Source organism: Trypanosoma cruzi, genomic scaffold (genome assembly GCF_000209065.1).
Source record: "Trypanosoma cruzi strain CL Brener 1047053516501 genomic scaffold, whole genome shotgun sequence".
Classification (NCBI taxonomy): Eukaryota; Euglenozoa; class Kinetoplastea; order Trypanosomatida; family Trypanosomatidae; genus Trypanosoma; species Trypanosoma cruzi.
The window spans coordinates 2,787-17,268 of NW_001849189.1; the positions used below are offsets into that span (position 1 = coordinate 2,787).

The 14,482-nt window shown below is 46.8% G+C and overlaps 8 protein-coding genes across 8 annotated transcripts, besides 13 other annotated features; all 8 read right to left on the bottom strand.

Annotated features, from left to right (window-relative positions):
- Window positions 1-2,643, bottom strand: Tc00.1047053506405.4 (hypothetical protein, conserved; the record flags this gene model as incomplete). The annotated part of the gene is made up of 1 exon (XM_807656.1): window positions 1-2,643. A coding segment is annotated over one exon (2,643 nt), but the record flags the coding sequence as incomplete, so codon positions are not given.
- Window positions 1-14,482: part of a sequence feature (heterozygous, Esmeraldo-like haplotype) that runs on past the window's edge.
- Window positions 2,653-2,679: a microsatellite.
- Window positions 2,848-2,868: a microsatellite.
- On the bottom strand, window positions 3,045-4,802 carry Tc00.1047053506405.10 (phosphomannomutase-like protein, putative; the record flags this gene model as incomplete). Its single annotated transcript, XM_807642.1, has 1 exon — window positions 3,045-4,802. One exon carries the CDS (start codon window positions 4,800-4,802, stop codon window positions 3,045-3,047), a length of 1,758 nt encoding a protein of 585 aa, XP_812735.1.
- On the bottom strand, window positions 5,312-5,935 carry Tc00.1047053506405.20 (hypothetical protein, conserved; the record flags this gene model as incomplete). Its single annotated transcript, XM_807643.1, has 1 exon — window positions 5,312-5,935. One exon carries the CDS (start codon window positions 5,933-5,935, stop codon window positions 5,312-5,314), a length of 624 nt encoding a protein of 207 aa, XP_812736.1.
- Window positions 6,512-7,630, bottom strand: Tc00.1047053506405.30 (actin-like protein, putative; the record flags this gene model as incomplete). Its single annotated transcript, XM_807644.1, has 1 exon — window positions 6,512-7,630. One exon carries the CDS (start codon window positions 7,628-7,630, stop codon window positions 6,512-6,514), a length of 1,119 nt encoding a protein of 372 aa, XP_812737.1.
- Window positions 7,795-7,818: a microsatellite.
- Tc00.1047053506405.40 (hypothetical protein, conserved) lies at window positions 7,908-8,924 on the bottom strand (the record flags this gene model as incomplete). The annotated part of the gene is made up of 1 exon (XM_807645.1): window positions 7,908-8,924. The coding sequence occupies one exon, from the start codon at window positions 8,922-8,924 to the stop codon at window positions 7,908-7,910; it is 1,017 nt and encodes a 338-aa protein (XP_812738.1).
- Window positions 9,035-9,054: a microsatellite.
- Window positions 9,206-9,232: a sequence feature (AT_rich).
- Window positions 9,555-9,607: a sequence feature (A-rich).
- Window positions 9,918-9,949: a microsatellite.
- Window positions 9,975-10,007: a sequence feature (AT_rich).
- Window positions 10,270-10,962, bottom strand: Tc00.1047053506405.43 (hypothetical protein, conserved; the record flags this gene model as incomplete). The annotated part of the gene is made up of 1 exon (XM_807655.1): window positions 10,270-10,962. One exon carries the CDS (start codon window positions 10,960-10,962, stop codon window positions 10,270-10,272), a length of 693 nt encoding a protein of 230 aa, XP_812748.1.
- Window positions 11,085-11,104: a microsatellite.
- Window positions 11,158-11,177: a microsatellite.
- Window positions 11,354-11,379: a microsatellite.
- Tc00.1047053506405.50 (serine-palmitoyl-CoA transferase, putative) lies at window positions 11,603-13,078 on the bottom strand (the record flags this gene model as incomplete). The annotated part of the gene is made up of 1 exon (XM_807646.1): window positions 11,603-13,078. The coding sequence occupies one exon, from the start codon at window positions 13,076-13,078 to the stop codon at window positions 11,603-11,605; it is 1,476 nt and encodes a 491-aa protein (XP_812739.1).
- Window positions 13,162-13,181: a microsatellite.
- Window positions 13,392-14,480, bottom strand: Tc00.1047053506405.60 (hypothetical protein, conserved; the record flags this gene model as incomplete). Its single annotated transcript, XM_807647.1, has 1 exon — window positions 13,392-14,480. One exon carries the CDS (start codon window positions 14,478-14,480, stop codon window positions 13,392-13,394), a length of 1,089 nt encoding a protein of 362 aa, XP_812740.1.

Genomic DNA, 14,482 nt, shown 5'->3' on the forward strand with positions numbered 1-14,482 from the left:
GTTTACACAAAACTGCAACCAGAATCGCTGTTTCTCCTCTTGACCAAAAAAGCGAGCCACCCAAAATGCAACCTCCTCGGTACGTTTTTGGGCAACTGCGCGCTGCATTGGTTCGCGAATGTGCCTTGGTACCATCGTCTCCTTGTAAAGATCCAATTCCTGTGCGAGTGTTGTAATTCCCTCTGTAATGACCTGCCCAAACGGTCCTCGACAGGGGCGCCTCTGTGAATCGATGCTTTGTACCAGGTAACTTGGCGAGCTGGCACTCTGAAGGTTGCCGGTGCCTGGCGACCCACACATGGTTTGGGTCTCCAAAAGTGTTTGAATATATGTTCGATGGGCAGGCAAAAAAAAAGCACTGGTTTGTAAAGGTCTTCGATGAAACTTACAAGAAACATTGCTGTTGGCTGACGTAAGGGACTTGTCAAGAACCGCAATGTCACCGTTGGTCGTGAGAACAAAGAGCTTATCCGCTATCCACGTCAATTGCTTTGCGGTCAAATTGATCAGTGTTGCCCGCGAATAACTTATTCTCTCCTTGTTAGACGCATTCCAGACTCCAAAAGCGCCATCTGCAAAAGCAATAGCAACCAGCACAACTGAATTATTTTTCTCTGTACGGGTATTGTTCGCACACATTCCTTCCCCCTTCGACACCGCAACGTGTATCGCAGGGTTGTTAAGGGAAACTGATTTGAATGCTTCCAGAGAAAATCCGAAACTCCCCAAGCTTACCACCAAAGGTAGCTTCATACCATGCGTCAGTATCAACGCTTCTTCGGTGGGCACACAATTAACGCGCGGAATAGAGCCACCAGAAAACAACGAGGTTACATCACGGTTTTTTACTACCCGGTCCTTGTAGACAGTCCATAAGCTCATCCCACCGTCTGTAAATATGATAGCCAGCAGTTGGGGACTGCCTTGGACACCAGTAAGGCAGGAGAGGAATGATTGCGGTGCCCACGAAACTCCCGCGACCCCCATTCCCTCAAATGTATAAATGAGGTCACCCTCTTCTACGCCCCACACTTCGAATGTACCGTCAAGAAATGTCAGGAGTAAAAAAGTTCCTGTAGCACTTAACGTTATTTCTTTCATGCGGGTAGAATCAGGAATTGTGGGCCTTCGAAGTACTCGTAAGGGGGAGCCACTGCGGCAATCAAAAAGTGTCACCTGATGAAAATTACGAAGTTGTGTGGACTTGTTTGTCACCATCCAAACAGACTCCCCCCAACGATGAGGACTAAGCAATATGATGCGTGTACCCCCGGAATGCACAATGTTTATTCTTCGAAGTGTCACATTGTGCATCACATCCAAAAGAACCATGTGGCCATTTTCCAGCGCGCAGCAAACGATATTGTCTCCCACCACACAGAGTCGGGTAGGCTTAAGAAGCGCAAAGGAAAAAAAACCTTCCAGTGACCAACGCCGGCGTTCCACCAAATACCGCCACCGTGCCACGGAGCCATCGGCAAAAATAACAGCAAAAAGATTGGCCGTCGTTCGAGACTGAACCACATTTGAAACCGTCTTGGAGACAATTCTCGCACCTCTCACGTCGGCAGATACAGTTGTTACTTTTTCCTTCTGGGAGTTGTACCAGGCGCAGAGTCTCTGATCGGTCCCAAAAGAATACAAAAAAGGGAGCTCTTGATAGCCCTCAGTCCATGAACTAGGCGAAGAGGAGAAAAGACGCCTAAATTCCACATCACTCTTCGTGTGCCACAGTACCTGTTCATTAAGAAGCAAACCCGTTTTCCAGTCGTAGGCTCCAACGGAATTTCGTGTTGCAAAATACAAAACATCTTCATGAGCCTCACTAAAAGTGGCATCCAAGACTGTTTCATGGCCGTCTTCGCTGTCGTAAACCAAATCCTTCATCTGCAGACCGACACCGCTTTTACCCGGTGCCGTTTCCAAGGAACCAATCACACGCAGACGATCACCAAGCACAAAACAAGAAGCCTGTGTGGAGCTAAGTTTGGACGTACACACACGCAGCGGAACAAAGGAGTCTGTAGGCTCAGTTCGAACAGGGAATTCAAACTCACCAAATGGTTCTTTACCCACAAGATGTGAATCGTACACAAAATTCGAGCCGTCTCTTGTCACAACCAATAGGTGTTGCTTTGCCAAGTAAGAAAAGGCATGTATGGGCTGGCTATTCGGTACCTGGATGCTATTCAGAACCACTCCCTCAGCCACATCCCAAATGGCAACGGCCCCTCCACGATCTCCAGTGATAAGAAACAACCCATGTTGCAAATAAGACGCCGGTGGTGGTTTCCACTGGACACATGTAACAGGCGCATTGTGTCCATGCAGTGTTTGGACTAGCTGCATGCTGTTCATGTCTACCAAAAAAACATCACCGGATCCGTGGCAGTAGGAGCTGTAAGCCAACAAATCTTGACATCCGTACTCTGCGGACTGATACGGCCAGTTTCTCCCATCGTCAATGGGGGCAGCACCAGCATTCAACGACGCATCCTTGCCTGGAATAATTTTTGCACCCAACACGCTGTGCATGCAATTCATCTCGTCCTTTTTCCCGGCTTCCTTCTCCCCCACCCCACCCCGCCCCTGTCCTTTCTGGTGTTTATGTAATTGTTTTTGTTGTTGTTGTTTTGGTTCCATTGGAGAAGCATAAAAATAAAAATAAAAAAAAAAATAGTCGGTAAGAAGCAAACAACAACACAAACACACACACACACAAAAAAAAAAAAAAAGTACTTTCCACTAAACCAATAGCTAGAACAGAAACTGATGGATAAAAACGTACACCCCACCCTCCTTCTTCCACAAATAATAATAATAACTCCCCCAGACAAAATAAATAACTATATATATATATATATATATGGTTATTTATCTGTCGTTTTGAATTAATTTAAAAGCACTCGCTGGCTGTTATATCCTTGCGTCTCAACAACAACATTTATAAAGCAAATATCCGCTATTTCCGTCTTTTTATGTTTTGCCCTTCGTCTATTGTTTACGATGACCTCCCCTTCCCCCAATGACCCAATTGTTTTTCATCACAAATTTGAACGGTATTCAAAATTGTAGTACGACGGCCGCACGAGTTCTTCAACGGCTTTATCGACAAAAACAGCCAATTCCTTTTCGCGCGAAGGGTCCTCTGTAATGAGTTCAGCGTACCACTTTAGCTTTGGCTCCGTTCCGCTGCCCCGAATTGTCATCGTGACACCATTATCAAAGTAAAAAGTTATGATTGGGCTCGAGGCCGAGATTGGAAGCGTTGCCCGCCCGTCCGGCATCTGGGTGTCCAGTCCAGAAGCCAAATCACGAATGTGCAGAACGCGAGCACCTGCAACTTCCTTTGGATAGGACCCGTTCTGCATTTTTGTAATTGCGCCAAACATTTCACTGACACGAGCGGGATCCCGGGCAATTACATACGAGTTGCACGTGAAATGAAACCCATATTGTTTAAAAATCTCAAGCAGTTTTTCCGAGAGCCGTTTCTTTTCCTCCTTCTCAAGGAAGGCGATCATGTCGGCCACCACAGCAGCAGCTGTTACGCCGTCCTTGTCAAAGACACGGGTCCCACACATGTACCCAATGGCTTCCTCAAACGCCAAAACAACGCGCGCGGACGATTCCCGCTGGAGAGACTCCGCCAAACTTCCCATCCATTTAAATCCTGTAAGCGTCTCTGCGTAGTGCATTCCCTCCTTTTTGGCGATGGAACGAAGAATCATTGAGCTGACAATACTAAATATAAAGTAGCAGTTTTCCAGGGGCTCCCCAAGGCGACGAATTCTGAAAACAGTCCACCAACCAAGCAGAGCGCCCAACTCATTCCCACTGAAGATACGCCAAGTTCCGTCCTGCTTTCTTTCAGCGACTGCGAGTCGATCCGCGTCAGGATCATTGGCCAAAATATAATTTGAGCCCGCCTCCGCCGCTGTCTCCATGGAAAGAGTAAGAGTCCCAGCACCCTCTTCTGGATTTGGAAATTTTACGGTGGGGAATTCAGGGTCGGGCTCAGCCTGTGCCCTCACAACACTTATGCAGTGCCGCGGGACTCCCACAGTCTCAAGCGACTTCATAGTAAAAGGGCACCCCACACCGTGTAACGCCGTGTAAGTCACTTTCACAGGATAGTTGGCGGCTAGTGGTTTGTATTCTGCCTTTAACGTGGCAAAGTACTGATCCCAAACCTCTTGAAATGGATCACTTACGCCTGCTGCGGCCTCCCAGGAAGAATCCAAAGGTGTCAAATTTTCCAAAATGAATTTTGAAATGTTTTTGTCATGGGGTGAAATAATCTGTGCGCCGTTGCTCCAGTAGACCTTGTACCCGTTGTATTCCTTGGGGTTGTGGCTCGCAGTGACCACCACCCCAGCCACACAACCAAATAGACGAATAGCAAATGGAACAAAAGGAGTAGGTACCACTTGACCAAAGAGACGTGTGTTGATGCCAGCGTTAGTAAAAACGTTAGCAGATAGCTCTGCAAAACGTTTACTGCCATATCGACCATCGTATCCAATCACCACTCCTCCTGAAGAAAGTTTTTCTTGGGTAAAGGTCGCCCTTAGATATGCGCTCAATCCCTGTGCAGTTTGGATGATCGTTAGACAGTTCATCTGGCTATTCCCAGCGCCCATTTTCGAGCGAAGTCCTGCGGTCCCAAACTCCATTCGATTGCCGAGGAGACTTTGTAACTCCCTTGTATCCCCGTCCTTCCAGAGTTTTTCAATAACACCTCGTGTTTCGGGATCCCTGTCCCATGAAAGCCACTCTTGAACGCGCTTCTCAACTGACATGTTCTTTTATTTTTTCCTTTTTATTTTTATTTTTGTATGTTTGTGTAAATGTGGTATATGTGCTAATTCAGGTCTCTCACAGCTCTGTTTATGCACACAATGTATTGAGTTGCCTTTTCTTTCGTTTATAATTCCTTCTGCATGCACATGCCGACAGGCAACACCGCACACTCCCGGAAGAAGAAAAAGAAGAAGAAGCGCATCGCAATTACAAATCAATAAACTTCCCTTTTAACCCCCAAATACAAGCAATTTCAACCCATCTTGTTGTTGTTTTTCTTTATTCACCTCGTCTCTGAATAAAGTCACAATTGAACGGTCCCTGCAATTTATGTTGCAAAATGCAGTAGGCAAGGTGAATTCTCGGGCAAGAAATGGAATAAATATATGTATATATTATTATGCCGCAACCCGAGATCAAGCCAGGGAACTTCAGATCTTCAGTCTGGGGGGCTCTCCCAACTGAGATATCGCGTCAAATATTGCCTCACGCGTATCTCCTCCTCCTCTCACTCCTTTTTTCCTTCACGCAGCCGATCCAATAGGGCGGTAGCGGAGCAGATTCCCTCCGAGAGAACCACCGCGCCGCACAACGCTGTTGCCGCAGCCATTCGCACCTCCTCAGGTGGAATTTGGCCACACGGCTCAAACATGGACTTTTCATAGAGCAGGAGATCCTCCACATGAAGCCCGCTAGGAATCCCCGCAATTTCCTCCGTCGCTAGAAGCCCCGCCATACCGTGCACAGCCGCAACCTCTTTCAGCAAACGCAAAGTAGATGACCCTGTCAACGTCAATTCGATGGGCATCGCCACCGACGCACGCACCGATCGCGAGCTCACATAACTTGGATGTATGAGTGCGCACAGAAACAAGTCGTTGGTAAGAAGTTTCTCCCTTGGAACGACTCCCTCAAGCGACGTTTGCAAACGCGTAGTGGAGTTCCTTACCCAATTCTCCGGAAGTTTCAGGGCCGCCTCATGAAGACGGATCCTCGACGATGTCTTGAGAACACCATTTACACCAAAAAAAGTCGTTCCCTCTGAAACCGCCACCTCCGCAGTCTCCCTCAGAAGCTGCAGATACTTTTTTCGGTTCCTCGTGGCGGCAGCATTAAAGCCCCGACTAGTCATCAAACAAAGAGTGCTATGCCTACCCGTCGTAGGATGCAACAAATTACACAGTCCACAATATGCGTGTGAGCAAAAAACACCACCACCACTACCCCTTTAAAAGAAAAAAAAAGAAAAAATACAAAAAATTCAGTGGAATGCATAAAACAAAAAAAGAAATACAAGACCGGTGGCGGTATTCGTCATTTAAATTCGCAACAGTAAAACAGGGAATTAAAGCACCAGCACCGTCGCGCTTGGTGAAGCAAGCTCCCCTCCCATACAAACACATACACTCACATCCATCGATTTTTTTTTTTTCTATATGAATAGATCCAAGAGAAAACCACGGCATTGGAAAACCCAGTGGAGCTAAGTGCAACTTCATGGTAAGAGGAAGAAAAGAAGACGTCACGGCTGTCCGCCCAGAGGGTATACTTCAGTGAATTAACCCACAACAATTGGCATACGGGCTCCGTCTTCCCCTCGCAGCTCCCCTGAGACACACATACACACACACAAAAAAAAAAAAAAAAGGAAAATACGTGTGGCACAAAAAGGGGGAAAAACATAAATTCGACTCTTTCCACCCACCCACTAATAGAGTAACTTACGGTAAAGTACGGAATCACCCTCTTCCTCAAGATCGGCGCGCGTTACCCAAAGCGATGCAAAGGAAGAGCTCGCCGCTGCTAGGGAGGCACCAGTCCAGGCCCCATCCACTGCACCAAAAACATGGAAAGAACCCTCCTTCTCATAGCGAAAGTAGCACGAGTCCTTTTTCTGTGCTTCCTTTATAATTCGATCGCAAAAACCAGGCGCCTGTGAGGTTCCACCGCAAAAAACATGCGGAACGGCTTGTTGCAGCCACTCAGGATCAAGCCTCTTCTTGCATGACACAAGTAACTCTGCCAAGGAAACACCAAAGCCAGTTGGTGGCGAGAAGAGCATCTCGTATGGCTCAGTCCGCGCTGATGCTGAAACTGTGACAGAATTTCCATCGGGAGCACGTAACACCAACGGCTCTTCCTTTAGAGAAAAATTTGAATGCCCCACTCGTACAAAACACGCCATCCTTTTAATGTCATTCACCATGTCATCCAAAGCCCAGTTACGAATGGAAGGTACACGGTAGCGTTTTATACTTTCAAGTGACTCCAGTTGTTCCCTGTCTAACATCTCAATCAGACGCCCCGTGACGGAGCGTCCAGCAAGGCTGCTGGACGCAACAGTGTTCCGCAACGCATATCCATCCAGCACAGCCGTCGTTGTTGCTTGATTGTGTCCCACATCCAGCACAACGGCAGAAGTCCTACCCGAGGCTAACGTCCAGGCCACACTCGGCCGACAGCAATACAATGCAGATGTAAATCCAGCCTCCAACACAACACGGAACAACTCTCGCACCAAGTCAGTCCTTTCATGCCAGGCCTCAGGCAACACCAACATGAGAGGATCATCCTTGGAGCACTGAAGCTTATTTCCCATGATATACTCCAATTGTTCCACATTTTGATTCATGCCGCGCTCTAGTGAGCAAATTGTCCACACAGACTGAATAATATCCACTCCTGTGGCTTCTGCTGCCATTAATATCGATGGGAAACTAGTCTCCATGGGTCCATCATGAAAGCAAATGGAAGAGGACTGTCTCGTGCACCTTGCATCGCCAATGTAGCCGGCACGAATAGTCCATCCCACTTCCACCACTGCCATATCTTTCCCCTAATTTTTTGTGGCATAGAAGAAAATACATAATAAAAAAAATCCATGTTTCCAAGAAAGAAACGTTCACGCAGGCCATCCAGAAGAACACCCTTTTCGCTGACGGGCACAACCGACATAACAAATTTAAATAAATACAGGTACACGGCAACGTTTAATAATAATAATAATAATAATAAAGACAACAACGGGATTAATGTGAGTTCCGGTATTCCTACGGCGTGCATGTGCAGTAAGAATGCGATATGCAAGCTTTTCTCCTCCCATATCAAGCGCGAAAACGGCGAATTGAGGCAAACAGTCCCTTCTCATGGAATTGCTGAGCCAACTCTTCCGCCGCCAACCTGGTTGGGGTCCGAAATATAAGTTGGTCCGGCACCCCAGGCGTCTCTATCCCTCTCAAAGAAAGTGACTCCCCAATTTTACGAACCTCCGCCTCTGCTGTTGCATTTTCAAATGTCACGCACACCTCCCATGCAATGATGGGGCACTGTGCTGGAGCTCTTGTTGGATCCGGCGGCATGGGAACCACAGGCGGTGATGACTCCCGCGGTCTGAAGGATGTCAGTGTCGTAACAGACTCGGTAAATGATGAGGAGGAAGCCCCACCACTCGTGGAGGTTGAGGGTGTCATGAAATTAAGGACCTCCCTCGTCCGCTTCAAGTAGCAATGATGCAGAGCAGCTTCCTCATTTCGCATAAAGACGAGGCAACGCCTACACTGCATGCAAGGCACATGATACCGGGAGTCAACACGCAAGTCCTTGGCACAATGAGTGCAGAGATCCATATCGCAGACATCACAGTGGTAAAAGTATCGCGGTTCAGCCTCCTTCTCCCGTCGTTTTATTGCTTTTTTGCCTCTTCTCTTTCCTTTCATCGTCGCACCCGTTCCCTCCAGCTCCTCTAACCAGTCAGTAAAACCGCAGAAGTCACAGCTAACTCCATCAACAGCACCATATTGTGATCTTTCCTTGATACGCAGTTCATGGCCGTTCCAGCAGCGCCAAATTTCCTTCACTGGATCGTACAGTGGACTACCGCACTGGAGCAAATATGCCGTGTTTTCTGCCATATTTTCGTCCGGGTGACTCACCTCATGCAGAACATCTTCGGGTTTCACAGATTCTGTGCTATTTCCCTTTGATTCGCGGGTTATTTTATTCTGTGGAAACTGTTTCTGGGGAGTCATCTGTGAAATCTCCCGCTGCGGTGAGATGCTACGCGCTGACATCTCAATAAACCGCGAGATATTCACGGGAGAAGAAAGATACTTAGAGCTCATCCCCCCTCCACGTTGCTACTCGTAATGAAGTTTATTGAGTGCCCCCTGGAATTCTTAAAAACTCCCTCCCCCCTTCTTCTCTTCTATCCCGAGAGGGAGAGGGGCAATTTAAAAAAAAAAAAAAAAAAAAGTGCTAAAATTCAAACTGCGCACTATATTATATTATATATGTGTGGATGTATGTGTACTTCCCAATGCTGACTGCCAGCCTGGCGCCCTTCCAGATTTGCTCAATCCGAGTGGCGCCACACCACAGAAACTATCGCACAAGCAAGAAGAAGAATAATAAAATAATAATTAAAAAAATTGTCGCGGCCTGCCATCATGGGGATGAGGGAAAAATTCACAACCGCCTTTGACACCAACAAAAGAAGAAGACAGAACACACATCCGGGTGGAAAAAAAGCGTGGTAAAGCACTTTCACCCCCACACGTATAAAACCACCTTCCTCCCCAAACACCCAACCGCATTCGTGTGCTTCACTCTCAACTAAATCTCCGCCGCTTCACATGGAGGCGGAAAAAAGAAAAAAAAAACTCCACAAACAACAACGACAAAAGAAACTGACCGTAAGTGGAAAAAATGAAATAACATCCCCGTTTGAGGCGCGGGAGGCCAAGTGGATTCATAAGAAAAAAAAAAAAGAAAAAAAAAAAGGAACACACAAACACAAAAAAAAGAATTGGCTATCCATTCCTCCTCTTCACATACAAACATGCAGGACGAGAAAACAAAAGCACATAAACACATAAAAGTATATATTTATGTGACTCAGAGATATGCTAAAACCGTAAAGAGCCCTTCTTTTTTTTTTTTTTCTTAATTTAGTTCTTCACCCATTAATGCCTTTACCTTTTATTCACATAACATTATTTTGTTTATTCCCACCCCATCTTTGTTTGTTACGAACAAATAAAGAAATAATAGAACTGGAAGGGAGGGAAAAATAATGAAAGGGTTCATCAACTTTTGCCACTCTGATAAAGCAGCCCAAAAGAGAAAAAAAAAAAAAAAAAAGATAAAATGAAATATACGGTGACTCAACAATCAAAAAATATATATATATATATCTTTTTTAAAAAGTTGCTGCGTTAAAAAGAAAAAAAAAAATGGGAACAACAAGTGGGGGAAAAAAACACTGCCTTGTGGTGAGCCTCACCTCCACTGCAAAGTGGACTCCAACCAAATCCTACTGGCACCCCTGCCAGACGAAACGCACACTTACACACACAAAAAAAAAAAAAAGGATGGTGCAAACCGCAACTGTTTTGCTCATGCCGACACTCATCCTCTTCCCTCTCCACTGGAGTTTTTGACGCAAATCAGCGGAGAACGGGTGCGGTCTTATTGCCCTCCCAGCAGCCGACGCAAGTGAATGGAGCCGGTGGGCCGGACATTGGAGTTAATTCTTGTGGCTGGTTTTTGCGGCACCCTCAAAAGCGGCAAGTGAAGGGTGGCATTCTTCTCCCCCTCGACTTCTTGTTTCGTCAAAGCCTCCTTGCAACCATCGCCCTCGTCACTTGGCAAGCGCAGAGTGACTCGCACGGACTTCTTTTCTAATCCGTCATACAAGTTGGCGTCTCTCCCGGGCAAAATAAGACACGCCTCCTGCGTGCCTGGCTGCGAGACCATAGACGGCGTTGCAGAAGAAGAAGAAAGAAAATAAGAAGATTGCCGCGAGTTTGCCGAAGAGTCGTTAAGCTCATCCTGCCGTATTCTATTGGTCACAATGGCCTGTATGCGTGAAGGAGACCCTTTCACGGTGTACTGTCGGAACGTGGAATCGCCAAGGCGCAAGAACACATCGCGATTACCCGCGTCCTTTTCCACCACGGCTTCCTCCACGCGTAGCCTCTTTTGCTTGTAGCCATCTAAGGGTGAAAGAAACCACTGAATGCCCCCATCTGGTAGACGCTCTCCCACAAAATGAAAACTGCTCAGGGGCTGCTTCCCGTTGTCCCCGATGTCTGTCGATCGGCTGACAGTCGACAACGACAGCAGCCTCTCCCCAACGGCTATTTCCAATGGAAAAGCCATGCGCTCACCTTCCCAATCAACAAGTCAACCGTCCAGAAAAAGACAGGCAAAACCAACAGCCCTTGTGGCAACAGTAAAGCTTGGGTGCTTCCCACAACTAACTAATAACTCGTAGCCCACGCAAAAAAAAAAAAAAAAAAAAGCCATAAAAAACACAGCGACGACCAGAAGGACACAAGCAGAGCTGGAATTTAGAAAAAAAAAAAAAAAAAAAACACTTCGTGATTCTAAGAAAGGAAAACAACAACAAAAATAGTAAATAAAGGATGGTGGGAGAGGGCGCATATATGTATGCTCCTCCTGGCGTGCACTATCACAACTCAGGAGCCCCATCTGACAGATCACTGCGCCAAAATAGAAATAATAAAACCTTTCAACTGAACGTTACTAAAATAATAATAATAATAATAATAATAACTCATCGCTCATTTTATTTTCTTGCTGTTTTCGATAAATACGGTTTTCCTCATTCTCCCTCTTCTTATTCTTCTTTATTTTGAAGACCTCGTCCGCTTTTCAGTTCATTTCCCCTCTCCTACGTGACCCTTTTCCACTAACTCACAGCCCGATATTTTCCCTTTTGGGTAATGTCCATCCACGTCACTCCCACCCACCCATCCCCTTCTTTACTTTGCGCCACTCACGGAAAAACAGTCTTGACAGCGTCGACCACAACTTTGGCGGCATTTTGAATTTCCTCCCTGTTTGCCTTTCCCTTCACAAGGATCCGCAGCGCCGGGTAGTTTTCACATTGTTCATCTGCAGAATAAAGATGGCGCAACAGCATCACCTTCATTTTCCTTGCCGCCTGAACAACTTGCTCCAGCTCTATTTCCACACTCTGAGAGTGCTCCTTTAAATAGGCCTCGGTGGGCCGTAGAACCAGAATCGGAGACACGTCACCTTCGCACTCCAGCAAGCGTATCTTGTCTGAATTGAATCTGGCTTGCCGAAGGGCCTCGCGAAACAACTTCGCATTAGATTGCAGCTTCTCAGGGTATGTGTGGTCTTCATGCAGAATGGTCAGTGCCATGGAAACGGCAGCCGTGATGTAAGGTGGTAAGGATGCTGAAAAAACATACGCCGACGCGGCAAGACGCTGATGATCAACTAACTTTCGCGTCCCGGCACAGAATCCCCCAACAGCGCCTAAAGAAGTGCTCAGGCTTCCCACATACAAATCAATACTGGTTGCTGGAATACCAAAATGCTCGTGCGTTCCGCGGCCCGTTGGGCCCAGAGAGCCAAACCCATAACTGTCCTCCAAAATAAGGCGAAATTTGAATGTGTGGCACAGTTCAAGTATTCGTGGCAGATTGCAGATGTCACCGCTGTTCATAAAAAGGCCTTCTGTAACAACGAAGCGTCGAGACAATTTTTTGGCGGCAATCTCCGTCTCCGCAACTTTTTTTAAAAGAGATTCAAGATGTGTCATATCGTTGTGGCGGTACTTGTGAACGGTGGCGCGGGACAACGTGCAGCCGTCTGCAACAGCCAAATTAACACCATCGTCCAAAATAATGTACTCCCCCCTCCCTGCAAAGCATGAGATGATGGTTGAGACTGTTGCAAACGAAAGACTGCAAATGATAGCATCCTCCACACCAAGAAACTTTGCCAAATCTCTTTCAGCGTCCATGTGGGGTTTGATGGTGCCGTAGAATCCACGGGGTCCACAACTTCCAACGCCATAAGCCATCACCGTCTTCCGTGCCACCTCCAGCACAGTAGGATGGGTCGAAAAAGAATGAAAGTCCTCCGTCGCAAAGTCGATGCACCGCAAAAGGCTCCCATCGGACACGTTCCGAATGGTAACGTAACAACCCTCCCTGGAGTCCACCTCCGCCGTCCCCAATGCATTGGGCACCACGGCGTTGGAAGTCGTTTTGCAGTCGGCACGAAACATTTGGGATTGAAACTGCGCGATGCGAAGCTCCTGCTCCTCCAGTGATGGCATTTCAAAAGCGGCTGCTTTCGAATGATTTTTCCTCCGCCGCGCCTGCTTCCTCCAAAGAGCAACGGTGAGGGCGGCGGTAAACACAATTTCAATGAGAATGTGAAATGGATGCTCCACAATTTGCGTGAGCACAAGGGAAATAAAGTCACTCATAGGCATCTGTGTTCTATCTTTCTCTCTCTTTCTCTGTCTGTTTGTGTGTGTGTGTGTGTTAGACCCTCGTGTAAATAAATTATTAATAGAATAATAATAATAATAATAACATTTATTTATTTCTTCATATGACCAGAAACACTTCTACACACTCAATCACAAACAGTTATACATGCAAAGTATAGCATTGGGGGTGCGGGAGTAGAGAGAGATAATCGCCACGTATGTATAAATATATACAACAGACATAAAAATGACTGCATAAAGATCTATAAATGGAAACCCAAACAACAACAACAACAACGTCAATAAAACCCGACTAAAGCAAAAAGGAAGAAAGAAAGGCATTGTAATCCAAACGATGCACTCTGTAAAACATCAACCAGCGAAAAAAGTACACTTGTACAAGAAGCACTGTGTTACGTTTTTCAAGCTGCAACGTGACAACAATACGAACAAGCCACATTTTCCACTTTCCAAAAGCTCGACGCGCAACACGCCAGTAAGCTTTGTGCCCAATAAAGCGAAGAGATTTGCAGGTGTGAGCATATCGCCGCCAACGCAGCAAGAACCCCCCAACAAATCGCTCAAGGCTACACCTTTCCATATCCCGGGCAACAATGCGGCGGGAAAGAAGCAAACCCCACCTCTGTAGTGTGCATCGAGCCAAAGAACGGAAGGCTGCATACTTAATAAGCCCCAACTGTGTTGTATAAAAATTTCTTTGCCGCCACCGCATCCAAGTCACAAAGAAAAAATGTGCCAAATGAATTGTACGGGATTCCGATAAAACTGCCAATCTCCGGCGCAATTCAACCTTTCTTCTCGCCGCGGCCCGCCATCGAAGATATTGGCGCCTCGCCAAAGAGCGTTCGGCCCCATACCGTATACCACGCAAGACGAGAATTTGTCGTGACCGTTTCTGCCGAAGCTCAACAGCCATCCGCCAGAGTTTCAAATAACGAGATGCCAGTCTCAAGGACGCCTCCTTCATTAAAGAATGCTCCATATTTCTTACAGCAGCGCTGCGAGACGCAAACAAAAACCACTTGTAGAACATACGGAGGACTTGTTTGATAACGGCCCCCCTCTGTATGCCCTCAAGAAAAAACAAAATATTATGTTCGTGAGCAAATTGCCGCCACCTCTTCATGTAACGTCGCAGAAGGCTCAACAACTCTTGCATGCGCTCGAAAAAGAGCAAAACAACTGGTGTTGTTGACTCCTCTCTCAAAGATGCCTCTGCCGACACTTGTGACGACAAAAATGCGTCGTGTTTGCTTGTGGCCAAAGCTTCGCGCCCCAACAATACCTTGGTGGTCATATCGTCGGACTGAGCATTGGGGTTGAGGGGCTCCAAGAAGCTGCAGCCCTTCGTTGAGGTCGGTCCCCAGCGTCGAGAGCGCATCC